The 27,997-nt window shown below is 36.0% G+C and overlaps 1 protein-coding gene across 4 annotated transcripts in view; it reads right to left on the bottom strand.

The window, feature by feature from the left end:
- Positions 1–316: 316 nt before the first annotated feature.
- The window catches only part of CCDC186 (coiled-coil domain containing 186), a 54,552-nt gene continuing 26,871 nt past the window's right edge, over positions 317–27,997 (bottom strand). For 2 of the 4 annotated variants that reach the window (XM_045361580.2, XM_045361582.2), the window contains 12 exons: positions 25,352–25,564; positions 24,291–24,410; positions 17,068–17,172; positions 15,962–16,060; positions 15,709–15,795; positions 14,725–14,867; positions 11,451–11,706; positions 10,669–10,858; positions 9,404–9,484; positions 6,967–7,177; positions 5,388–5,607; positions 317–4,716 (listed from right to left, as the gene is read on the bottom strand). In XM_045361580.2, coding sequence (XP_045217515.2) covers positions 4,633–4,716; positions 5,388–5,607; positions 6,967–7,177; positions 9,404–9,484; positions 10,669–10,858; positions 11,451–11,706; positions 14,725–14,867; positions 15,709–15,795; positions 15,962–16,060; positions 17,068–17,172; positions 24,291–24,410; positions 25,352–25,564 — 1,809 coding nt within the window. In that variant the 3' untranslated portion in view covers positions 317–4,632. The remainder of the gene's footprint in view (positions 4,717–5,387; positions 5,608–6,966; positions 7,178–9,403; positions 9,485–10,668; positions 10,859–11,450; positions 11,707–14,724; positions 14,868–15,708; positions 15,796–15,961; positions 16,061–17,067; positions 17,173–24,290; positions 24,411–25,351; positions 25,565–27,997) is intronic. The other 2 variants (XM_045361583.3, XM_074002772.1) reach the window with 1 other exon arrangement.

The raw sequence follows: 27,997 nt of genomic DNA on the forward strand, positions 1-27,997 counted from the left end.
TAATTACCCAGTCTGGGGCAGTTCTTTACAGCAGTGTGAAAACCAATAAATACAAAGGCTAAGTTTTGCTATCAATAATTTAAACAAAAATTCAAAATACAACTTAGCATTCAACTTAAATCTGCTTACTATTGCTCACTGACTTCCAATCATATTGATAGAATAAAGACAACTATAGAAAGCAAAAATTCCCAGTCTAGTTAAAAAAAAGAAAATTGAAGCTATTTGAATAAGCCTTGCCAACAGTCTGAAGAATCAGTCTGTTTAGCAAATGGTGTATATAAACAAATAATTAAAGATGCCATTAAACTACAAGTTCGTAAACAGGCATTACCTATTTAATAAGTACAATATATACATAGAATCCTCTTGAAAAGCTTCATTTTATACAGAAACATATTTACAACAAACAGTGTAATCAAATTAAAGATTATCTGTACAATACACACAAACGCATATATATATGTCTTCTGGAAGACAAGTTTCATCACTGCAGTCAAAATGGATAGCCATTTGCATTTTAAAAAAGAATTCCATTCCAGAAGAAAAATACATCTCTAATATACAATTATATTTTTCATTTATTTTCCTAAAAATTCTCCATGTTTAGATTACCTTTTCAATTTTTCTTTGTTCATCCTTGAAAAATTTCAGGTTTCTAGTGCCACCAACTGGTGTTAATTAAAAATCAACAATCTTGGTGTCCAAAAAAAATTGCTTTTAAAAAAAAGGTTATCAAAAAATAGGCTACTGGAATTACCATTCATAAAGCATAAATGACAACATGATTTATAAAAATATTTTCACCAGGGTAGCATATCTAATAACATTTACATTATCAAGGATTCTATTTTTTTCTTTTACTGATAAATCTTGGTTTAAATTTGCATATAACAATTTTTAGAAAATAATATATTGCAAAAGAAAGTTTGGAAACATGCGTGACATGATTAATCTTTATGAGCACCAAATAGGCATTAATAATTTAATGGTAAAAAATCTAATGCCATTTTCTGGTCTTTGGATTTTTTTAAATTTTTCTTAAATAATAAACATTAAACTGTGACAAAAGTTAGGAAACATGCAGAACCACCTGGAAAACAGTAATTTACTCTCAGCGTACCTTTGCAAGGATTTTCCAAAGCCTCATGTAAGAGTGATTTCTGGGCCACTTGCACAAGTAGATAAACCCTCTTCTCAGGCTAGTTATAAAGGGCTGAGATGAGCCACAGAAGTCCAAGACCTGCTCTGATTGTCTCCCAGTTCTCCCAGCTATTTTCTTTCCTTTTTTTTTTTTTTTTTTTTTTGAGACAGGGTCTCACTCTGTCACCCAGGCTGGAGTACAGTGGCAATCATAGCTCACTGCAAGCTTCAACCTCCCAGGCTCAGATGATCCTCCCAACTCAGCCTCCTGGGTAGCTAGGACCACAGGCATGTGCCACTGCATCCGGCTAATTTTTTCTATCTTTTGTACACATGGGGTTTTGCCATGTTGCCCAGGCTGGTCTCAAACTCCTGGGCTCAAGCAATCCTCCCACCTCGGCCTCCCAAAGTGCTGGGATTACAGGGGTGAGCCACCACACCTGGCCCCAGCTATTTTGATTAGACCATAAACTCCATGAGGATGGAAATGCCCTGGTCTGCTCACTAGTATAAATACAATACCCTGTATGGTGCCAGTACAATAATATAGGTTTTCAATAAATGCATTTATTAAATAAATAAATAACATGTTGGTAGCCTGATAAAATTTAATTTCAAGCTAAATCGCTTTAAATGGGTATGAAGATAGAAAGTAAAAACAAAAAAAACACCATCAAAGTTCAAATTTATTCTTCTGCCCAAATCTACCATTTTCAGTCCTTAAAACTAAACAGGCTAAAGTCTGAAGTGGTATGGGAAAATGGAGTCACGGAAAATATTCACTTCAAAATTAAAACCTATTTAAGTGTATACATATACATACACAGAAAAAATCACTTCCAGCTCAAATAAACCAAAATATTGCTAAATAACCAAAACAGCCTTGATATGTACAACCAATAATGAACATATAAAACAAACCTCCCTCCAGGTTTCAGATTTATCCAGATCATTTTCCTTTTCCAGATACCCCATTCTTCTCGCCATGTATTTAGAGGGCAGAAGGCCCTCTAAATCCTTACATCAGGAGCTGTCTGTGAATTAGAGATAGGTATCTCTGACACATGTAGATTACTTTGCTCAGTCCTGATCCATATACAAAAGCACACAGTAGACACTGAAGAACAAAAGAAAACTAAAGCATTTTCTTTAAAAAATTTCCATAGTTTCTAAAATTTGTAAGGCAAAAAAGGTAATAGAGTCAAAATATTGTTTATAATAGTTTTCTTCTAAAATTTTCTCACTAAACTTCTCCAAGTAGATGGTAGCACAAATATTAATACTGGAGTGTGCATTTTTGTCTAAAATGTATACACATTTTAAAGTGTAGAGGCATAGGATACTATGGATCTGATCACTATTTGGTCTCCATTATACATTTTGTGCCTTGGAGGAAAAAAATCCAAATACTGTAGTTTATGAATCTGTATCATAAGAAACTAGAAAAATTTAGTTATGCTGCCTACACAAAGTAGTCTTTAGGAGTGTTTAGTGTGTCTAGAAACAAATGGTAAAATAATTCAGATTTGATTGCACTTTCCCTCTCATTTTGATAAATTATTAATGGTAAAAAGAACAAGACACATTCTGTTAAGACTAATAGTTTTTATAACTATTCTAAAAATAAAACATCTTTGAACACATATTTTCATTTTGAAGTGAAAAGATATTTGTTCTGGGATAACATCTAACTCAATATATAGAAAAAAAGACATTCATTAAATAATCTAATCCTTAGTAAATTATCTTTTTAAACAATGTTGATTAAAAAATGTTAAAACACATTAAAAGGATATTGCCACAATGAGCCCAACTTTTAGAGCCCATACAATTCTTTACAGGCTTTTAATCCATCATCCCAAAACTTAATTCCCTTAATGGGAGAAAAAGGGAGGCAAAAATCCAAACCAAACAAGGCTTGCTGCAGTATCTGCACAAGAGCCAAGGTATCTTATTATAGTAATGATCTGAAGATAATGAAATATGAAAAATCACTCAGAAATTGTAAGTGAGAAATAATAAGGGGTGAGAAAAAATTCAATGACATAGAAATATTGATACTATGGCAACACTTAAGTGTATATCTTAAATAAATATTGTAAAAAATCCAACAAGATAGAAAAATTTGGCTCAAAAATTAAGTTCCTTTGGTTACAGATATATACTTATTTTAGGTACGTGTGAGGTTTTTTTGTTTTAAGAGACAGGGTCTTGCTCTGTTGCCCACGCTGGAATGCTGTGGCACCATCATGGCTCACCTGCAGCCTTGACCTCCTGTGCTCAAGTGATTCTACCACTTCAGCCTCCCGAGTAGCTGGAACTAAAGGCATGTACCACCATGCCTGGATAATCTTTTAAAATTTCTTTGTAGAGATGGGGGTCTCGCTATGTTGCCAAGGCGGGTCTTAAACTCCTGGCCTCAGGTGATCCTCCTGCCTTGGCCTCCCAAAGTTCTGGGATTACAGGTGTGAGTTACTGCACCTGGACTATTTTATGTTTTAAATAAATACACTGAAACATCACATGTGGGGGAACTGTATGATCACTCCACTACAATACATAATTAATATATCAATGTTGAAGAATGGTGCTCAAATGAAATAGTTTATAGTGCCATATGCTGGTTTCTTTTGGAAGGTGGTTCTTCATAAATATTTATCTTTACACAATGTCAGTGAAATTAAAGTATTTCAGTTTCAAAGAACCATTCATCTCTCTGTTCTCATGATAGGATCCATTTCACAATTTAAAATATAAGTAAACTCTACAGAAATTTCATAAATTAATATGTAATTTAAAATCATATTTTAAGTAACTAAAAACTTTAAAAATTCAACCATTAACTCAAACAATCAGAATCTGAAAAAATGTACCTAAAACCGATAAGAAAACCTGACAGAGGTAAATAATGACTGATCATTGCTGGTTACCAACAGCTAGCTTTCCTATTAAGTTCAGCTTTCATTAAAACTGAAATTAGAAGATTTAAGTATTCATACGCATCCCTAAAACTCACCCAATATGCTGGAGTATAAAAATAAAAAATTTTATCATTTTTTTAAGCTGTCTTGATGTTGGAGAAATAGTGTATTACTGAATGCTTACCACCTGTCTTTTCATACATAATTTTTAAAAGGTGAGTCATTTTTGACATTATGTATTTTAAAGGGAAGAAATATGAACAAAGGGCTTGATAAAAGCCCTTGTAATGTTCAACATTTCTTATGAATATAAGCAAATTAAGTTGTTTAGATTCAATGACAGGCTGTTATATTACACCATACAAAAACAAACTTCATCAAAGCTTTCAGTCTTACAGTATATATAGCAATGCATTCATATTGTAAAAGGATATTTTCTGTGTACAGATGAAGCAAAACAATATTTTTACTGGCTGAAACAAAAAGTGGAAGAAAGTGTCCAACGATAGTGGTCAGTGGCACCTACTCCTGTGTGGCTTTTGTCTGTTTACTGAGCAGGAGGCTTGTATTAGGTTTTCTTTGTCTTCTGTTCTAGTTCATGCTGGTGTTTAATAAGACGTTCTATTTCTGTTCCAAGTGTTTGTAGATTTTCCTTTAATAATTGGGGTGAGGGGAAAGGGAAGAGAAAAACAAAAGTATAATAAATAAAACAATTCAGTTTGAACTATTTTTTGCCTAAATTTTGAAAATGAAAGAGTGGTTAGCCCTAAATGCTATGTCAGATAAACTAGCGATCCAGCTGTTTTCAGTAAAGTACTCCTGTCCATTTCAAAGTAATACTCAAACTTTCTACTGAAGCTACAGCAATTTTTTAATGCATAAAATAATTTCTTACTATTACTGATTTTAAAATTATTTTTAAACTCAGTACTAATTTTCAAGGCCCACCCACAGCAAAAATAAAATAGTTGGGTCAAATATTAACTGTAAAAAAGAAAATAAAGCTGAAAAATAAATCAGAAATGCCATAATCTTAAAAAATTGTTTCAGTAATTAAAACTAATTATATGTCAAAGCCATCCAATATAAATTTAATGACATCTTAGTGTCTATCAAATAGCAAAATTAATTTTTGCTATTTTTCATCTTTCCTAATATAAAGAACTATACTTTTTAAAAAGAGAAAATCACAAAACTTCATCTTCGGGTAAAATGACTGTCTTGCATTACAGAAACAGCCCAGTTAATTGCTAGATCAGACTGTGAAACAGGCATCATTTTGCCATGTTTACTGGTTGGCATATGAATGAGAAATACAAATACCTTCAAAGTAATATTTTTTAGTAACGTATCCTCCAAAACAGCCTGTAATTTTCGGTTGATCTCCAAAGAGAGCTCCAATGTTAATCCATTGTCAGCTGGATGGGATGTGTATAAAGATGCCATGATGCCACCCCGTCTACTTAAATGAACTTTGTTAAAATCAGATGCCTCTGAAGAAAGTGTGCCTGACTCTTCCCGTAAAATATAACTTTGAATTATTCTGCAAAACAAAATGATAGTATCAGTTGTGTACTTGTAGAATTAAAAAAAAATGGAATTTGCAAAAGTCAACTAATAATAAAGATAAGCATAAAATAAGTATTAGGTTAATAACCTAACTATATTAGGAAAGAATTCTCCTTATTCAGATGGTTTCTTAAACTACCTCATTTTTGTTCTATTGTAGCATTCAGAGTAAAGACATATAAACATTGTTTTTCTATGTCTTTCCTTATTAATCAAAATTTGAGCTTTTTTGTTTGTTTTTAAAGAGACAAGGTCTCATTCTGTCACCCAGGCTGGAGTGCAGTGGCACAAACATAGCTCACTGCAGCCTCCACTGGATGGGCTCAAGTGATCCTCCTGCCTCAGCCTTCCGAGCAGCTAGGACCACAGACGTGTACCACCATGCCTGAATAATTTTTTTTTTTGAGATGGGGTCTTGCTATGTTGCTCAGGCTGGTTGACCTCCCGGCCTCAAGCAATCCTCCTGCCTCGGCCTCTGGCCTCCCAAAGTGCTGGGATTACAGGTGTGAGACACCATACCTAGCTGAACAATTTCTTTATTGCTCCAATTTGTTAATATTTTCTGTTTTCCTACTATTAGACTTACAATTTGCTGTATTTTATGCTCTTTCTTTTAAAAGTCACAGGCACACTTTCCTATAAGTCTAAAATTATTTCAAAATAAAAATTAAGTCATTGGAAAAGGCCTACAATATAAAAACAACTTTTATTTACATAAAACAGTATTTGTGAGAGGAATTTGGCGCAGCACTCCCCAGAGTTAGTCAGAGCTGGGTTTGGATCTTCAGCTCTAGGTCTGTCACACAGGTGATGAATGGTGGCCCTGAAACATTTAGTGATTTGACCTGAGCCCCAGTTATCTGCAAAATTAGAGAACTCATGCACTGAGTGGTTGTAAGCAATCAATGAGATATTGCTAAGCCATAGGCACAGTGCCTTGTACTACTAGGTACTCAATAAATTATCCCACTATGTCCTACCCAACAGGAAAAAAAAATCCACAACCCCATATGTATCTCTTAGAGCCACAGTCATGAAAATAAAAAGCTAAGCAAACCATTATCTTTTTAAAATCTAAAGTTGTTTAAGTATCTTAAAAATATTAACATTGACTGAACTCTCTATCACTTTAAAGAAAAGACCCGTGTTTTATTTCATCTTAGTATTCACAAAACCTAGAACCTAATAGGTGATCATAAAAGACTGGGAACTCAATAACTATAATTATTTTTTGAAAGATAGGCTCTTGATAGGACTAATTTTAAAACCAGTAACTTTGCCATATGAGTAATAGTATTTTGAAGACCGATCATGCTACCATAATAATACATACTTTGTTTTTTTCCTAATTTCTTCCACCAGTTGTTTGATGTGGTCCTCCATAAATTCTATCTTTTCATTTTTCCGGGCATGTGCTTTTTGCAGCCTAACTATCCTCTCAATCAACATGGCCTTATCTACTTGTGGAAAGTTATCCACAGCTACTGAGGACCCAGTATTTTCTGGAGATCGATCTTCTGCACTGCTTCGAGCATTCAGGGACCCTGAAGACAAAAAAAAAAAAATTGGTTTAGATACTGTGCTTAATCTAACATCATCTCTCATCTCATATATTATTTATTCCAGTATCATTTCAAATATTCACTCTAACAGAGTTGGACACAGAAGACAACACAGGTCAACGTGGCCTAGGTTCTTGTTTCTGAATATACTGGTGACAGAGGTATCAACAGGGTCTATACTGTGTCTCTCAGGAAGTGGTAATAAGAGAAACAAGGATCTCAAAAAGAGTAACAAGTCTAAAGTGAGACCAAAATTAAACTATAATAGAACAAAGCAGAGAGGAGGAGGAAGGGAGGACAGGAACAGAGGTACCAGAGGAGACAGAGAAACAGAGGTTAGAATATAGTGGGTTAAGCTCTGAGGCCAGCCTGCCTAGGTTCAAATACTACTCCTCTACTTACTAGCTGTGTGACTTTGGACAAGGTATTTACTTTTCTGTGCCTTGGTTATGTCATCTTAAAGTGGCATTAATTACATTATTTACCTCACAGGATTGTTATCCTCATTTAAATGAATATATGTGAAATGCTTCGAAAAAGCCATATAGTAAGCATTACGCAGTGTTAGGTATTACTTTTACCAACATCAGTAAGAAGAATCTGATCCTCTTTACCCTACAAAGATTAGTTTTTTCCAATCCCATTTTATAGCTTTAAGTAATATCTCTTATCCAAAGTAATATATCTTATCCAAAGTTATATAACGAATAAATGGCAGACCTGGGATCTAAATACATGTCTATAATTTCAAATCCATGTTCTTACTACACATTTTTTTCCCACTACTATAACAGCTGATGATGGTTTTCTACTAATGTGCAACCTCTGGGAGGCAATATAGTATACTGCCAAGCAAGGACTCTGGAGCCAAAGATTTCTCACTGTGGACTTTGGGTGAATCATGCAGCCTCTGAATCTTGGTTTCCTCATCTATAAAATGGGAATTATAATACCTACCTCACATGACTTTTTTGCAGAGTAAATGGTATGTTTCAAGTGCTTAGCATGGTTCTTGGCATTCCAAAAAAGACATACTGATATTTTGCTAATTATCATTTTCATAATGGTATCAATCATAATTTTATAGACTCTACCCATTTTTACTTTAGAACATAGGCATATCTATCATGAGAAAAACTAAAAGATTTAAAAATATATACATGTGCATATATATGTAAAACTCTGGCACACAATGATGACATCTTCATTGGTTCTTGGCTGTTAAAAGAAAAAGAGAGAGACCACTGTACACCAAATCTCTTTATAAATCTGATTTTAAAAAACAGAAGAGGAAGCTGTTGCACAGAATAAAGCAGCAGCAGGCTAGAAAAAAGAAGGGGCTGGGCACGGTGGCTCACGCCTGTCATCCCACAACTCTGGGAGGCCAAGGTGGAAGGATCACTTGAAGCCAGGAGTTCAAGATCAGCCTGGGCAACATAGTGAGATCTTGTCTATACAAAACACAAAACAAAACAAACACAAAAACAAAAAACCAAAAAATAAACATTAGCTAGGCGTTTGGCATGTGCCTATAGTTGTAGCTACTTGAGAGGCTGAGGTGGGAAGATTGTGGTTGAGGTTGCAGGGAGCCAAAGTCACACCACTGCACTCCAGCCTGGGTGACCGAGTTAAGACCCTGTCTCCAAAAAAAAAAAGAAAAGAAAACACAACGAACAAAAAAGAAAGTAGGGACACAGATTGCATAGAACCTCATGACATATCTGAAATCCTGGGTAATGAATAGAACTTAAATATTTAACCAGAAACATTTTTTACAATACAATTATATGTAACCACTATGTTTCATAGTTCAAACTGAAACAAAGCATATCAATACTTTTTAAAATTAAAAAATGCTATTTATTTATTTTTTGAGACAGAGTTTTGCTCTGTTGCCCAGGCTGGAGCACAGTGATGCAATCTCAGCTCACCGCAACTTCCACCTCCAAGTGATTCTCGTGCCTCAGCCTCCCGATGGGATTACAGGTAGGCGTAAGCTACCACACCCAGCTAATTTTTGTATTTTTAGTAGAGATGGGGTTTCTCCATGTTGACCAGGCTGGTCTTGAACTTCTGACCGCAGGTGATCCACTCATCTTGGCTTCCCGAAGTGCTGGGATTACAGGTGTGAGCCATTGTACCTGGCCAAAAATGCTATTTATTTTTACATCAATCATGAAATAACAACTAGAGCCACTAGTTTTTTACCTGATGAACTAGAACGACTTCCCATGCTGCTGACTTCTTTGTCATAGCTTCCATTCTCAACTTGATCTAATTTTCTTCGTGCTATAGGAAAAAGAAGATTATTTGTCACAGTTATCAGGACCATTTGCTCCTACCATCTCTGACTTTAATTGCTAAAATCACTGAGGCAAAAATGGCATAGACAAGAGAAAGTTCTTGAATACATACTTTAGGCAGAGGGCTATGTCATTCATATAAAATGTCATTTGGAAATGTACAAGTACAAAATATACAGAAACAACATTATAACTGACACTGGCATCACTTAATCACAGTGGAGTTAACTTTTTAAAGTACTGAAAGATTCAGAAGTTCTTTACAGTACCAGAAATTTCCTCCAAATTTCCCTTCAATTACATCTACAAAAACAAACGAAATTCTATGGCAAATATCTGAATATATTCATATTAAGTAAATGCTAAGTCCCTTTTAGCTTATTACTATGTTTCAACCTATTTTAACACAAATAAAGCCATGGGAAATAGAGGAGAATAGGAGGTTAAAATACGTGTCTTACTTATTTTTGTATCCCAAGCATATAACACAGACACCCAATGATTGTATGACTTTTTAAAAGAAAGAAATCTGGAATCTAGTTCAGCAGTCAATTGTTATGCTTGGGTAATTTATAACTTTTTGGGGTCTGTTTCTTGAGACCCAGGTGAAGAGTTAAGTTGCAACAATTTCCAAGTTAGAGGACGCATCTGGGGTATCTGCACCCTAGATGCCGGTAGCCTAGATGCAGCACAAAAGAAATCACAGGAATGTGAAAGGAGAAGATATCAGAGCTGCTATTTATACTGATATTTAAAGATAGATGTTTAAAAATTTCTATTTTTCATGTTTTCTAATATACATAAAAGAGTAACGTATGTTTAAAATGTATAAATAAACACATATAAATTGGAGAACAAATGCCTAAGCACTTTTTACTGACAGGAGTATGTGATCACAAGTTTAGATACTAATGCCCTAACATTACTTTCCCAATTCTCATGTTTTGTGATTCTGTGAATAAATGTCCTTTAGCATACAAGATATCTTTTAGGATAAAAGACTATTCATGAAATTGCAAGAAGTTTAAGAATTTGGTTTACTAATATTAATAAAGAGAACATACAGCTTCAATGTGGTAGAACCACAAAAAATTATTTTTTTTCTAGAAAATCCTTAATGATTAAAAGAAACAAACACATTCATGGTCTAAGTGTGGAAGAATTTTATACCTTGCTGAAGTTGTTTGGTGAGATCCTTGATACTAGAGGCATGTTTACGTCTTTGAGTTACTAACTCATCTTTTAATTCTTCTACTTGGGTACTCAGTGCTTTAACTTCTGTTTGTCTACAAGTAAGTTCAGCTTGCAGAGTTTGGACTTCCTCTTTTCGCAGTTCTTCCTCTTTCAACAGCCTACTTTCCTGAATAGTAAGTAAAACAAAAACCATCAATTTTAGTATGTTTGTTTCCATTAATGCTCAGTTTATTACCTTAACAATCTAAGGTTCTTGACAGTGGAGACTGCTCTATTATTATTCCTTACCAGCTTTTGTTTACTTGAGCTTCTCACAGTTCCCATATAGCAAAGCAGGGGGATACATTAACGAGCATATCGTTCTATACATACCAAGCAACATGTGATACAGGATGTTGAATTTTTGGATTAAAGTCTCAAATCATTTTTATGTGTAACTTGAAGACATTCTCATAAATTAAAAAAATAGAAATTTAAAGTACATTTTAAAAATATATAATGATTCTAGTTAGGAAGGACACAAACCAGTTTTCTCATTTTCAAAAGTAAAATATTCTTCATAATTATTTTAGGAAGAAATTTTATTATAAATTATAACAGTTGAGGAAAAAAACCCAACATTTCTTACAGCAGCTGAAATTGTCAGAAAGTCAGTGCCCTGGAAAGAACTTAATTCAACTACCACGACGTTTATACTGTTAGGGAAATTTAATTTGTGCTTGTTACGTTGTTTTAAATAAATGTAAATTTATACTTACCAAATTAATATTTGTCTGTTTCATTTGTTCACACTGGCTTTGTAACTGACTTTCACTACAAGAAAGTTTATCAAATTGTGACTGCAAAGAATTGGATTCAGACTGAAGCTGTGCATTCTTGCTAGTGAGCCTTTCTGTAAACAGTAGCAGCTCCGATTCTCTTTTCCTACTGCCTTCGATGTCTTTTTGTAGGTCATTAATCAAAGAATTAAGACTTTCCACTTCTTCCTTCAAATTTTCAATTTCTTGCTTACCTCTAAAAAACAAAATTTATATTTAAGAAAAAAATAAACCATTAAAAGACATTAAATTAATGGTTTGGGAATTTGCATCTAGTCAAATGCTTAATACAGGTACTTCTATTCGTTCATCCAAATATTTATAAATGCCTAATATATGCCAGGAAATAAAAGTTGGAAAGAAAAGTGAGCAAGACCAACACGGTCTCCGCTTTCAAAGAGTTTTTAGTCAAGGGCAGAAATTATGAGTGTAAAAAAACACTTTTGATGATAAAAGCACAGAGTGGGTTTGCCTAAACTAGTCTAAGTGATGCTCAAACTAATACTTAAAGCAGGAATCAGCAACCTTTTCCTGTAAAAGATCAGATAGTAAATAAGTTAGGTTTCTGGGTCACATGGTTTTGCTGCAATTGTTCCACTCTGCCATTGTACTATGAAAACTGCCACAGATATTACATGAATGAGTGTGGATGTATTCCAAAAAAACTTCATTTACTAAAAGAGGAAGTGGGCTGGATTTGTTTTGTAAGCCATGGTTGATCCCTGACCTAAAGCAGAAGTTACTGGAAAAAAAAATATGCTCTAGGTAAAGGGAACAGTATGTGCTGAAGGCTGGGAAGGGAGTAAGAGGACTTTTTGTTGGTCCTAACAGATGTTCAGTATTGATGAAGAGAAGGACTGTACTATATCCCAAGCACTTAACACAGGGTTTGGCATGTAGGAAACAATCCATTAACATCTGTTAACCAACTACAGCTGAAATACAAGGGTGAAGAAAGGGAAGGCATGGAAGCAGCAAGGGACAGGTCACTAATCTTATAAGCCATGCTAAGGCAATGGAACTCACTAAACAATCTCTGAGGCAGTGGGAAATCACTGAAGAGTTTTTAGATTTCCTTTTAAAAAAGGATTATACTAACCACAGTGTGGAAAATAGATTAGAGAGGATACAAGCAGAAAAAATACAAACGGTGGCAGTTTTCCAGGTGAGCGCTGATAATAGCTTGGACTATGGTAGTAGCAGCGGGGAGGTAAAAAGTGAATGGACTTGACAGATGTTACAGACTCAGTATCATGAATACTTTGTAACTGGCTAGATGTGTGAGGGGAAGGAAAGAAGAAATGTGGATGGCCCTCAACCTGTTGAGCTGGACAGTCACATGGATGCTGCACTCATCATTCATCCTAGGAACATGTGAGGAGAAGCATGGGACAGAGAAACCGATTTTGGACATGCTAAGGTTTGAGGTATCTTTGATACTTGGGCCTGGAGCTTAGTGAAAAGGGCTAAAGATAATGATTCAAAAGTCCTGCAGCATACTATAAAACCAGTTGGGGTCACCCAAAGTTACAATAAAATTAGAACAAGAGGGCTTTATGAGAGAAAGAGAAGCCTGCCAAGGAGATTGAGAGACGGTGGCCAAAAAGGTGAGAGGAAAATCAGCATGTGATGGAAATGAAGCCAAAGGAACAAGCCTATCAAGAAAGACAACTGAATTCAACAGTGTTTAAAGATGATAAAAATTCAAGCAAGGGTGGGTCTGAGATATGTCTACCATATGCAGGGAGGCATTAGTAATTTTTAATGAAATGCTGGGATAGAAGCTACAATGAACTGGAGAGGTACAGAACATAGGAAGTGAGGAAATGGAGAATGAATACAGAAGATTCTATAAAGTTTGGCTGCAAAGGAAAGGAGAAAAATAAGGCAGCAGGGCAAAGCTATAAGAATTTTGATTTTTTTTTTTTTGAGATAGAGTCTCGCTCTGTCGCCCAGGCTGGAGCGCAGTGGCACGATCTCGGCTCACTGCAAGCTCCCCGTCCCAGGTTCACGCCATTCTCCTGCGTCAGCGTCCTGAGTAGCTGGGACTAAAGGCGCCCACCATCACGCCCGGCTAATTTTTTCTATTTTGTTTTTTAGTAGAGACGGGGTTTTACCATGTTAGCCAGGATGGTCTCGATCTCCTGACCTCCTGATCTGCCCGCCTCGGCCTCCCAAAGTGCTGGGATTACAGGCATGAGCCACCGCACCTGGCCAGGAGTTTTGATATTTTTAAAAGACACTTATGTTTAAATGTAGAAAGAAAAAGAAAGTGGAGAAAGGTAAGCCATAAAGGATAAAGAATAATAATCAAGACAGAACCCAAGAAGGCAGAAGAGATGAAATCCACAGCAGAAGTAGAAAGACTAATTTGATTCACAGAGGAGATTCTTCCATGGTAACAGCAGAAAATATGGCTGCAGATACAGGCAGTTCACGGGACTGAGGGCAAAAAGTTGAGAGAGCTGTTACCTGACAGTTCCCATTTTTTCTGTGAAGAAGTAAACACTTGCCAAGAGTAAATAGAAAAGTAAGAGGAAAAACTGAAGTGTGAAGAAAACGGTAGGGTTTAGAAAAGATGTTATGAAGAGGGTGGAGAATCTCTGACCAAGGACACATGGCAAGATTAGGTGCATTAATATTTCCAATTGAGGTTAGTGATCATGAATTTATTAGCAGAATCAATCTGAATGATGGTAGAGATTTTTTTTCAGCAACACTCAGCAGCTTAGTTATCAGCAAGGTGTGGAAAAGAAGTTACCTGGCTTCAAAATGAATCCACATTCTGTCAAGTAATGTCACGAGTTTACTTAAATGGTTTTATAAGGAGCCAAGGAATAATGTCAGCTCCGGATCTTAAGGAACACACATGCAAAGATCTAAAGCTAGACTTACCTTTTAGAAGAAAAAGTAAACACTGTGCATAAGCAACAGAATTCGAAAGCTAAGGAATGGATAAGAGACTCAACCTATTCTGTCATAAATTGCCACTACCAATGTTTAAGGAATATAAACTTTGATTTTTAGAAACCATGATAGGAAGGAACTCAAAGATAATCCAAAGAAGTTCAAATAAAGAGAAAAAATTTAAAAATTTCAGCTAGTAAAATTCTAAAAATTGTTCTTGTTTAATGCAACAATTGCATTTAGAAAATCTCAAGATAAAATTTAAAAGCTTGTTTATTAATACAAATAGAAGTTGCTCATTTTGTACCTTTGAAGCTGCTCCTGTAGCTGATCAAAAATTTTCACCTTGTCCAATAAATTCTGAATTTCAGCTTTTTGGCGATTAATAATTTCCTTATATTTTGATAATTCATCTTCTGTTCTTAATCGTTCATCTTCTAGACATTTCACCTATCGAATGATCATAACCAAGTTACAAACCATGTCTTCTTGTTCTTTATAAACTATTTTATATAGTGGTTACATATGAATAATCTAGAAATTCTAAAGCACCATTAACGTGAAGAAAATATAATGCAAATTTTACAATCCTACGTTTTAGTCTCAGGTTTCTTATGATTCAGTCATGGGAGTTTTAGCATGTCATTTCACTTTTTGCTGAATCACCATCTCCTCATCTGAAAAAGAATAATATCATCTTCTCTACCTCAGAAAACTGGCAAAAAGAACAAGTAAGAAGGTTTATGAAAAACAATTTAAAATTATCAAGTGATCTCAAATTCAGAGTGGTTAAAGGACTATTTCTAAATAAATGAATGATACACATTCATATTCATATTGGAAGAGATACTAATCTTACAATAAAGACTGTAAACACTGACGAGGACTTAATAGATTATTGGCCATTAAAACTATCCGTCTATTAAATATATTTGGGAAAAATATAGCCTTCCTATTATTTTCTGACACAGTTCTAAGGTCCAGCTATCTTTCCAGTTGATTCATTGATGAGACCGTCTTTAGAGAGAGGCCCAAGGATAAGTTATAAACACAGCAAATGTGCTGTGAAATAGGAATATTTGGCAAACACGTCAAAGGGACTAACACGGAAGACATTTTCCTTTAAACAAAAGCAGTTGCTAGGAAATTGCTCCTCTTCTCTACTCTGAGTTCATTTATTATGGAATATTTCTATGTTAATGTCCTTTCCCCACCACTTTAAAAATCAGAATGAATCCAAAATTTAAGATATTTACCCTTCCTCTGGATTCATGACTAAAGATTGAATTACCTTTGTTCTCAGTGTTCGTAACTCATCCATACCCTCCTTAAATGTTCTCTTCAGATCTTCTAGTTCCTTTATTTTGGCATGATGCATCTTTAAAAAAGTTTAAAAGAAACAACAAATCATAATGTACTAAACTGTATCTAGGATTTATTGCCTGTTCTTTCCAAAAGGCCTTAAAAGTAGATGGCAATAAGTTCTATTTCTCTTTCTGTATTTATTACGCAACTTAGGATATATAAAGAGCAAAACTACTCACCTCTAGCTGGTCGGATTTTTCTTGCATTTGTTTTTCAAGTTCTCCTTTTGTGACTCTAAGTTTTGCATCAAGCTCATTTGATTTAATTTCTTCTGACTCCTAGTGGAAAGAAAACGAAAAAAGTGTGACAATTTTTAACCCATTTCCCGTTTGCCCTGAGATTACTCCTCTCTAATCCTAGTGTAGCATCATATACATTTGTTACATTAGGATAAGAGACAAGTTCTGTTTAAAAATAACTCTAAGAACAGTTTTTATATTTTATCTTCACACTGAAAATCAGTCAGATTTGTTTCAGCCTCGAGTGTGTTTACGTAAAATTAAATGAGTGCTGGCAGCAAGCTGCACTTTTTTTCTAAATAGCAAATGGGTTAAAGTTTTATACTTTGAAAAGAAAGCATTGCAATTAAGTTCACTAATTGTAAAATACATAGTATACGTAAAATCGAAGACTGCATTGAAAGATTTTAAATATGTCAATTTTGCATAAACAAGAATAGTACATTAAAACATGTAACATAGTAGAGTAGTTATTTTTGTAAACTATACATTTCCTTGCACTCTTCATTCTTCTGACATTTTCTAGGGTTTTTATTTGTTGGAAAACTTCTCTTATAAAATCCATTGAAGCTGCAGGTACTTTAACATTGGAAATAACCTGCATTTTATTTAACTGCCTGCCCAACAAAGTACATTCTATATGCAGAAGTAGAATACTGCACATATGGAAATTTAACGAAACAAGAGAACTGGCTGGGCGCAGTGGTTCATGCCTGTAATCCCAGCACTCTGGGAGACCGAGGCAGGTGACTCACGAAGTCAGGAGGTCAAGACCAGCCTGGCCAACACAGTGAAACCCCCTCTCTACTAAAAATAAAAATTTAGCCAGGTGTGGTGGCAGGCACTTGTAATTCCAGCTACTCGGGAGGCTGGGGCAGGAGAATCACTTGAACTTGGGAGGCAGAGGCTGCAGTGAGCCGAGACCATGCCATTGAACTCGAGCCCAGGTGACAGAGTGAGAATCCAACTTAAAAAAAAAAAAAAAAAAAGATATAACTGATATTTGCTAAAATTTGATACTAATCTATTTTAAAAGTTATGCATACCTGATATGTTTTTATCATATCCTGACAGTTTTTTCGTATCTGATCTGCTTCTTCCTTTGCTTGTGTTAATTTTGTTGTTGTTTCTTTGAGTTTATCTTTGGTTTCCTGCATTGACAAAAGACAGAGACAAAGTTGAGTACAGCAATGTGATGAATGGTAAGAAGTGTTCGGCAAGTAAGAAGGTTCTTGTCCTAGCACTGTCACTGAGCGGCCGTTTATTATTCTAGCAATAGTATTTTATGTTTCTGACAAAAAATTAAAATGTTTTGTATAGTTAACTAATAGCCATTAAATACAGTTAAATTTGACAGTTTTTGGCACAAATTACTAGAAGTTACTAACCTGATAAGATGAGCAAAGTGTTAAAAAGTTATTTGTACACACACATCAAAGACAATTCTTTGGTTTACAGCTGTGGTATCTATTTATAACTGTCTTGGCTGGGTAAGGTGGCTCATGCCTATAATTCCAGAACTTTGGGAGGTTGAGGCAGGTGGATCACCTGAGGTCAGGAGCTTGAGACCAGCCTGGCCAACATGGTGAAACCCTGTCTTTACTAAAAATAAAAAACTTGGCCAGGTGCGGTGGCTCACGCCTGTAATCCCAGCACATTGGGAGGCTGAGGCAGGCAGATCATCTGAGGTTGGGAGTTCGAGACCAGCCTGACCAAAATGGAGAAACCCCATCTCTACTAAAAATACAAAATTAGCAGGGTGTGGTGGCACATGCCTGTAATGCCAGATACTCAGGAAGGCTGAAGCAGGAGAACTGCTTGAACCTGGGAGGCGGAGGCTGCGGTGAGCCGAAATTGCACCACTGCACTCCAGCCTGGGCAACAAGAGTGAAACTTGGTCTCAAAAACAAACAAACAAACAAACAAACAAACAAACAAAAACACAATTAGCCAGGCATGGTGGTGGGCACCTGTAATCCCAGCTACTCAGCTTGGGAGGCTGAGGCAGGAGAATCATTTGAATCCGGGAGGCAAAGATTGCAGGGAGGCAGAGGCTGCAGTGAGCCAAGATCACACCACTGCACTCCAGCCTGGGAAACAGAGTCAGACCTTGTCTCAAAAAACAAAACAAAACATAAAAACTGTCTTTTTTTTTTGAGACAGAGTCTCATTCCGTCACTCAGGTTGGACTACAGTGGTACGATGTCAGCTCACTGCAACCTCCACCTCCTGGGTTCAAGTGATTCTCCTGCCTCAGCCTCCCAAGTAGCTGGGATTACAGGTGTGTGCCACCACACCCAGCTAATTTTTGTATTTTTAGTAGAGATGGGTTTTTGCCGTGTTGGCCAGGATGGTCTCAAACTCCTGACCTCAGGTGATCCACCCGTCTCAGCCTCCTAAAGTAAAACTGTCGTTTTATAGACTGATGCTGCAATCTGGTTTCTGTTCCTAATCATTCTCCTAAGATGGCAACTCTGAAAGTTTTCAGGGGCTACCCTTATTAAATCCAATTACTACTTCTTCTTGTTATTCTTTACTTAACTTGCTCCAGTTCTGACCACCCCTGACTCTTTCAATATCCTTCCTCTGTTTCCATTACAAGACAATATTCTCCTTCTCTTTCTGCCCTCTTCATTGTTCCCTGACTGGCTTTTACTTCCTGTGGTGATTTTCCAAGATACAACCTGGCCATACACCTCTTTCTTCATAATTCTCCCTCAGCAGACCGATCCATGATTTTGGTTATCATGTGGATTTCAAATGGGACTTTAGGTATCATCTCCTCTCAGTAGCTTCCCTTCAGAAAAAGGCAGATGCTGCTCACTCTGCTTTTCCACAGATATAATTTAGGCATTCCCTGGATTCTAATGATCAATACATTATACTATAGCTTGTATGTTCCCCTAATACAGCATATAGCTTCTCAATAGCAACTAACTCGGTACTTGTCACATATTAATTGTTCGACAAGTATCTGTTGAATTAATAAAGGAATATCTAATATAAGCCTCTAGTTAGGCTGGGCACCCCCAAATACCCAATACTCATCTCCCTTTGTTCCTTTTTTTCCTGCTGTTCCTCTACATGGAATGCCTTTCCCTGCATCTCTTGAACCATCTGAATTGCATTAATAGGCCGGGTGCAGTGGCTCATGTCTGTAATCCCAGCACTTTGGGAGGCTGAGGCAGACGGATCACCTGAGGTCAGGAGTTCAAGACCAGCCTTGCCAACATAGCAAAACCCAGTCTCTACTAAAAATACAAAAATTAGCCAGGTGTGGTAGTACACGCCTACAATCCCAGCTACTCAGGAGGCAGAGGCAGGAGAATCACTTGACCCCAGGAGGCAGAGGTTGCAGTGAGCCAAGATCGTGCCACTGTACTCCAGCCTGGGTGACAGAGCAAGGTTCCATCTCAAAAAAAGAAAAAAAAAAAAAAAAAGGAAAAGAAAAAAGAAAAACAAAAATAAATTGCTTCTTACATGTCATTAAAAAAAAAAATTTACCATATAAGTACTGAAAGTTATATATTTTCAGTTGCTAGTTTTTAATAATTTGACTTGTATTAAAAGGTAGTACCACTTTTAAAATATAAGCAATTATTTACTTTTTCAAATGCTGACTTTTTAAAATACTAGACTCAATGGACAGAGAGGGAGAAAAAGAGAGAGAAAAAGAACTTCATATATATTTTTCTACTACTATACCATTAATAACTAAAAAGAGCCTGGCACATAGTAAGCACTTCATTCACTCAAAAAATAGCAATTGAGAAATTCCTGTACGCCAAATAAATATTAAGTAAATGAGTAAGGGAAAAGTGAGAATCACATTAAATGTTTTGGTTAAGGTATTGATTGTGTTTCACTTATTCATTCATTCAGTGTTCACTGGCGCATCTATGCACCAGGCATTGTTCTATGCTCAAGGGACATAGCTGTAAAAGAAAACAAACATAATCTCACCTTCATGAAGCTCATATTCTAGTAATGGAGACACTAAATACAATACGTAAGTAAAATACATTAGTGGCAAGTGCTAAGGAATAAAAATAAAGCAAGGACATGAGAAAGTTTGGATTGAATGAAAGTTTGGATAGATGAAAGTTTAGATAGAATTCCTAGGGAAACTATCATTGAGAAGGTGCTAGGTGAGTACAGACTCAAAAGACATGAGCAGGAAGATCTGCTGAAGGACTGGATTTGCTAACTGAGAAATTAAGGAAAAATCCAAGGCTTTTAGCCTGAGCAATTAGATGAATGGATTGTCATTTATTGACACAGGAAAGCAAAGGAGAAAAAGGTACATTATTAGTTCAATTTCAGACATGTTAAGTTTAAGATGCCTTAAGTCATCCAAGATGTCAGATGTCAAATAAGCAACTAATATATGAATCTGGAGTTCTGGGTAGAAGTTGTAAATCTGGGAGTCACTAGCATATAGTTTTCTACTTTTATGTTTTCAAGTACACTAATCTTGTTCTCTGCAGTTTCTAATTTGCTGTTAATTCCATCCAATGTATTTTTCATCTCAGACATTATGTCAATCTGTTTTTTTCTCTTTCGTGTCTCTCTGTATCATACTCATGCTTTTGTCTATCTCCTTGAACATATGGAATGTATTTATAATAGCTGCTTTAACATCATTGTCTCATTGTCTACTAATTCTATTATTTGTGTCATTTCTGAATCTTTTTTTTTTTTTTTTTTGACACAGGACAGGATCTTGCTCTGTTGCCCAGGCTGGACTGCAGTGCCATGATCATAGCTTTAACTCCTGGGCTCAAGTGATCCTTCCATCTCAGCCTCCCAAGTGGCTAGTACTACAGGTATGTACCACACCTGACTAATTTTTAAAGTTCTTTTTGTAGAGATGGGGACCTCGCTATGTTGCCCAGACTGGTCTCAAACTCCTGGCCTCAAGCAATCCTCCCACCTCAGCCTCCCAAAGTGCTAGAATTACAGGTATGAGACACTGCACCTGGATCTGTTCCTACTGATCTAGTTTTCCTTTCTTCTCATGATGGGCTCCATTTTCCTGCCTCTCTGCATGCCTGGTAATTTTTGATTGGATGCCAAACAGAGTAAATTTTACGCTTTTAGGTGCCAGAATTCTCTGTAGTCATTTAAATATTTTGGGCCTTTGTTTTGGGACATAGTACATTTACTTGAAACAATTTATTTGAAGCTTGCTTTTAAAGTTTTGTTAAGGCAGATCTATAACAGACTTAATGTAAGGCAAATTCATCCTCACAACTAAAGCAATTATCTTCTGGGGGCTGCCCGATGCAGCCCTGCCTGATGTGTGTTGAGAGGTCATTTCTCTTTGGCTGATGGAAACATGAACAATTTCCTAGCCTTGTGGGAGCTCTAGGGATTGTTGACCCTATTTCTTTCGCCTCCTCTGTAGTTTCCTTTCTACACACACACACACACACACACACACACACACACTCTCGCACACGTACTGATCAGTAGTCAGTTGAAGACTTGAAGGGAACTCACTGCAGATTGTATTTTTCTCTTTTCTGGGACTCTGCCTTCGTTCCCCATATTTTGAACTCTGTCTCCTCAATTCAGGTAGACTGCTATGCTGTTTAGGTTCTTCTCTTTGTTCTGCAGACTGGAACTCTCCAGGAATACCTCATTTGTTTCCCTTCGCTCAGAGATCACTGTCCTGTGCTGCCTGTTGTCTCAAGTCTGAAAGCCTTCATTTCATATATTTTGTCTTTTGTTTTTTAAGGTAGAAGGGTAAACCTGGATCTTGTTATTCCATAATGCAATATAGTCAATAGAATACAATTATAGAACAGTAGAGTTATAGAACAGACACAGAATAGTTTTATTGAGATAAAATGGCAAAGCAAATAGGAAGACCGCTCTAGTTTCTAATGAGTGGGCCTTCCGAGTAAACAAACCATTTAAGAATGACACTATCAGTGACAACACGACAGACAGCCTCAACAGCCTCGGGAGAAGAGCTTATTAAGCAACCGTCTTACTTCGGGTGACCTAGTGTACAGAACATATTATAAAATATACCAAGCCCCTGTCACACAGTAGGCCTGTAAAATATTACCATCTACAGCCTCCTGCTGGGTCCAAGACTATTCTTCTAGCTTTCTCTGAAGCAGTAACATCTGGCAAGCACCCAGCATAGCCAAACCACAGTAGCCAAAGAACCACAGCCACATCTATTGCTAGCAGGCTTATCCTGATATCAGGATAAGATAATCTCACTTGAACTATTGTTCAATCTCCACTGAACTACTGAACAATAGTTCAAGTGAGGTTACTTTATCCTGATATCAGGTAGGTGAATAAGTAGCAACCAGGTAGGTAAACAAGTAGATGACGTACACTGGGGGAAACTCATCTTTATTCACTGTACTCAAAATAAAAGGCTTCTGTTTTTAGAGGCTAGGTGTTAAAAACACATTTTCAGTTATATCCTAAAGGAGTTTAGGGAAGGAAACAAATTGTTTCTCTTGGGTACTCTGATGATCTGGGTAGCCAGTCCACCTACTCTTAAGTTCTGGGAATATGCAATGGGGGTCTGACCAGAAGCTACTGATCACAATGGATCCAGTAACCAACAAGACTGCAGTATTATTAGTACCTAAGACTTGGTGGACAGGAATCAGAAACTAGAAAGGGTGCCTCAAGAAAAATTTACTAAGTGTCTCGTGTCTCTTGCATGCATCTCAAGAGGTAGACTATACTAACCACATGATTATTAAATCTTGTATCCTTTGATCCAGGGACTCCTTCCAACATCCAATAGGTAAATACCTAAAACAAGTAACCAGGAGCCCATCTTGGGCACTCTTTCGAAGTAATGACTGTGTCTCCTAAGGCTTTTATAGCCTCCAAGTTATCTAACACAGTGTTATGCACAAAGCTTGCTGGTTAATAAATGCCTTTAGTTAAAAAGAACTAGTGAATTTCTACATACCAAGTCAATATATGCTTGCTCATTTTCTAGCAATCTGCACCATGTAACCTTACAGAAGTCAGCCTTAAACCACTTCTCTAACCTATTTACAGAGTATCTGGTTTCATCTGAGCTCAAAACTGCCATTAAGAATCTCTTACATACATCTTTAACAGTTCTTGTGTTCCTCAGTGCTAGTATTCTAACAGGTTTCAGGATCCTGTCTCTTAGCACTCTAGATGAAGATGAGGAAAGTACCACAGATATCAGATATGACCAAGTATTATGTTCTGATCTTGAAGCAACTCAGGCAGTTGAGAATCATTACTGTTTTTATGAATTTGGAATTCCAATTCCTCATTCTGTAACTCAAAGGGAAAATTTAAATGGCTTAGCTGTGTTGTGCTCCAGAGACTGTCATCCTCCTCCTTTCTGAAAATTCTTTCTCTGCCTTGGTAGTTTCCTCACACACATGTGCTGATTAGTAGGTCAGCTTCAGACGTGAGGGAAATCCACTATTCTCTAATCTACCTTTGACCACTGTCAACAGAGATTATTCCTCCTACGGTTTTCTCTGATAATGCTGTATCAGAGAATACAATATAACCAAAGGTTATTAACAGTTCTACTGATTTAGAACTATTTAATGAGGTAATCCACGATCATGATTTTAACCATTATCATTAATCCTGTTTGTGAAAACCTGGAAACTGATATTTCCATAAACTTCTTAAGTCACAATTCAGAGTTGTTCTTTTACTTCACATTCTATCATCTTCAGATTTTTATTACCTCTAATATCAGCTCAGTGAGTGCTTAAAATTATGGTATCAGGTATCAGCCTTTATAATTACTTATATTAGCTTTTTAATAAAATTATATTCACTAGGCATAATACCAATGAAATTATATTTATAAAAAGTTGAGGCAACTTACTCTTAAAATCTTTATATTTAAATAAGAATTTATATTTTTTGAGTATAAAATCTGAGCATCATTGATTTTTAAAAATTTCTAGAATTTACATTCAAATTTGAAAATTCACACACGTTCTCCCCCGTCCAATTTCTCACAATGTTATTTAAATTTTGCGTATCAAAAAATGCTTAAAGAACAGGGCAAATTTGGGTGTTGTAAACTATGGATAGTAAAATTTAACATTCCACCCCATATAATATGTAAATAATGTGAGGACATTTCTTTTTCATAATCACCAAATATTCAGGTCCAAACTAACTTGCAAGGGTCACTAAACAAAGCTTCATACCTCATTAACTGTTACTGCATTTGCTCTTAAAGCTCACTCTAATCATTATTCCATTGTATTACAGTACGTACCTTATGTGAATCCATTTCAGCTTTTAATTTGTTTTGTGCCCACTTTACTTTGATGACGTGAGAGTTAATGTCTTCCTTTAATTTGTCTATTTCTCTGATGAGTCTAGTCGTTTCACCTTCCTAAAATAATATCACTAGGTCATATATTTGCATTTATAGAATCAATTAATTATGTGTTTATCTTTTATATCTCCCCAACGTAATCAGTCCAGTAATACTATAATCAAGGGGTGGCACACTATGGCCCACAGACTATAAAACTGATTTAAAGTCCAAATGATGAGAGGGTAGTAAAATCCTAAATCCAATTAATAGAAACAAAGATGTTTAACATTTACATTTTAACCAACTGGATGTGTTGTCAACACAACATACCTTTATGATTCTTAACTGGCTGGCATTAATGTGAAATATGAACTAAATTGGTTTTGTCAGAATTCCTGAGGACGATGACAATGTTCCTGAACTAAAAGCTAATGAATAAAAAAATAACATTTATCATTGAAAAATGCTAATGCACTGGAAATATGACCGTTGAGAGGCTGCTAGTTAACAGGAAGGGTTCTGAATAGGTGGCTCAGTAACAAAATCTCTTTAGACAGTATCTAAGAAAGACATGTTTTTCGTAAGAAAAACATAAATTCTCTTCTATGGTGGTGTTACATTAAGATTATATAAAAATTATACTTCTGGCTCTAAAACTATTCACATTTGACACTACTATATACGTATTTAACCAAAATATAATATTCCCTTGAGAAGCAAACAAATTTCTCCAACATACAGATTTTAAAAGAAAGTTTTTAGAAAGCTCAAGAAAAAGTTATCTAATAAACCTGTGCCAACACTTCATCTTTTCCCTAGCAAACTTTTTCTCTGCAGACAAGTAATAAAACACTTGAATTACTAAAATATTCATGGTTTTAGAAGCTAAACTAATAAAAACAACTTTACATTTGAGTGTTAACCATGTTAAATTATGATTATTTGATTAAATACGGAAAAGCAAAGAGAACAAATTTCAAGTAAGGTCAACATATTTCAAATGGCGCAAATTATACCTTAGTTTCATACAGCTGGTGCAACCGTCCTTTCTCCTGAGAAAGCTGCTTAATTTTGTTAGTGTTTTTCTCAAGTTCCTTATTTGCATCTCTAAGTTTTTTCTCAAGTGTCTCTTTTTCCTTTCGAAGGTCTAAAGATTCCTTTTCACCTCTTACATACTTCATTACCATTGCTTCTTTTTCTTGGCGTGCCTCTTCACATTTCTTGTTGGCCTTCAAAAAAAAATATTACTTAGCATTAATGAAAAGTAATTTTCCAAATGGAAATGTATCGAAATACATGGTATTTGTCTCTTATATTACCAATGAATTTTTTTTTTTTTTTTGCACAACATTCCCAGGACTTGTGCCATGAAATTTTAAAATGAAAGAAAAAATTCAAAATTATAGAAAAATTGTACAATATCCCTAGCATTTGCCTTTACCCTTTCCTGTTCCTTTTACTTTGGCTAATATGGTTGCTATTTTTCATGTACTCCTCCAGATCCCCTTTCCCACTTTTTTTTTATTCCACGTGGTGTCCCAGGAACATGACATCATGAACCCTATCAATGAGCTCTCTTGACCTCAAACTTCCAGTTGGGTTCAGCCAACAGAAGGCAGTAGGCAGAAGCTTGGGAATGTAGGCAGAGTGAGATCTGGCTCCTCCAGAGTTCCCACAGGTTGGCTGATAGCCATTCCTCTTGTCAGGTGCCCTCTCTATACAACTACCCTCTGGGGTGTAATACCTGCTCCCTGTCCAGCAGCCCTGAAATTCTGCATCTTCCCTTTTTGGGCTCCCTAAATCCTGTTCACACCTTGACAAAGAGTCTTTTTATTAAGTTATCTTCATCACCAGTTTAAGTGTGCCATCTGTTTTCTGCCAGGACCCTGACTGTACAGCTGACAATTTCTAAAATCTTAACTATCTTTCGAAAATTAAAGTAGCCATATGCTAACAAATGACCATTTAATTTCCTATTTATGAAAAGCTTTCTGAAGCATTTTACACTTAATAAGAAACACCTAATTGGATTAAGTATGAAAATTATATACTCATTTAAAAATTGTCTCTTAGTATGAACTGGAACTCCATATTCTGAAATTTCACAGAATGAAAACTTCTACAAATAGGCCTTCTTTGAAGTAAACTCATGGTTTGCAAATATGGTGAAGCACACATTTATTTTACAAAAGATAGAACTTCAAATTTTAGGAATTTTCAATATCTTTTGTGGTAAATACACACTGATAATGCAACTGAATTGAAGAAGGTAATTATTAAAGTTAGCAGAATGTAGGAAAAGCTTCTATGCTTTGATGAAAAATGGCTGACAAAAATGTTTCATAAAGTTCTGGCACTGCCGATAAACACATCTAGTCAACACTGAGAATGCTATACATATACATATAAGTACTTTAAAAATCTCCCAATTGGGATTTGTTTCTATCGAAATAGTCCACTAATCTTCAGCTTAAGAAAGACATTGAATTAGGGATATGATAGGCCCCTGAGGATGTAACAATGTGCTTGTAGACAAGGACTGAGAAAATTATGCTGGACTTGGCCAACAGAATTAGATTTTTAGACAACTGAGTATCTGTACTTAGAAAAAGTCAATAGTTCATTATCAACTTTAAGAGAAGTCTGGTTTCATAATAATTTAATATTCAGATAATGTATCGGCTATTGGAAACAAAGTAGCAGTTGTGGCCTCTGAAAGACCTCACCATCTAGAGAGAAAGACATATAAACAAACATTATAATATAATATGAAAAATTATAGTAAATGAAGGTACAAAGTCCTTCAAAACACGAAAATACTTACATTCCCTGGGAGGAGTTGGCAGGAAGGGTAAAAGATGCTATACTTGAGCTAGGTATTAAAGGCTAAGCAGAATTCAATAGAATATAAAGGGTGAATCAAGGAAAGGAATTAAAAATAGAGTGAATATCATGTGCAAACACCTAAAAGTATAAAACAGCATGACACATTTAGGGGATATCAAGTTATTTTATAGGGCTTAAATTTGGTATGTTGGCTGGAGTGGGAAGGAAGCAGTTATGAAAACAAAAAGAAGTGTAGATTAGATCCTGAAAGGAAGAACTACTTCTGTCATGGTAATCATGGTAATCAGTTGAGGTTTTATTCCATAGTCAACGTAAAGCCAAAGAAGAATTGATGAATCAGAAGCTCTAATTAAAATGTGTGTTTCAGTAAGATAACTGGTAGCAGCACGGGAGCTGCTCTGAAGTTGAGAGATGGGGGGCAGAAAATAATCGAAAACAGATAATTGTAATAGATAAGGTGAAATATTATGAGGGTCTTGGCTGGGTGCAAGGGGTCATGCCTGTAATCCCAGCCCTTTCGGAGGCTGAGGTGAGCAGATCGCTTGAGCCCAGGAGTTCGAGACCAGCCTGGACAACATGGCAAAACCCCGTATCTACAAAAAACCAAAAAATTAGCTGGGCATGGTGGTGTGCACCTGTAGTCCCAGATATTCAGGAGGGCTAAAGGAGGAGGTCTCTTGAGCCCGGGAGGTTGAGGCAGGAGTTAGCCATGATTGCACCATTGCACTCCAGGCTGGGCGAAAGACCCTGTCTCAAAAAAAAAAATAAACAGAAAACATTATGAGAGTCTTTACTATAGCAAGGAATGGTGCCCC

The sequence above is a fragment of the Macaca fascicularis genome, chromosome 9 (genome assembly GCF_037993035.2).
Source record: "Macaca fascicularis isolate 582-1 chromosome 9, T2T-MFA8v1.1".
Taxonomy (NCBI): domain Eukaryota; kingdom Metazoa; phylum Chordata; class Mammalia; order Primates; family Cercopithecidae; genus Macaca; species Macaca fascicularis.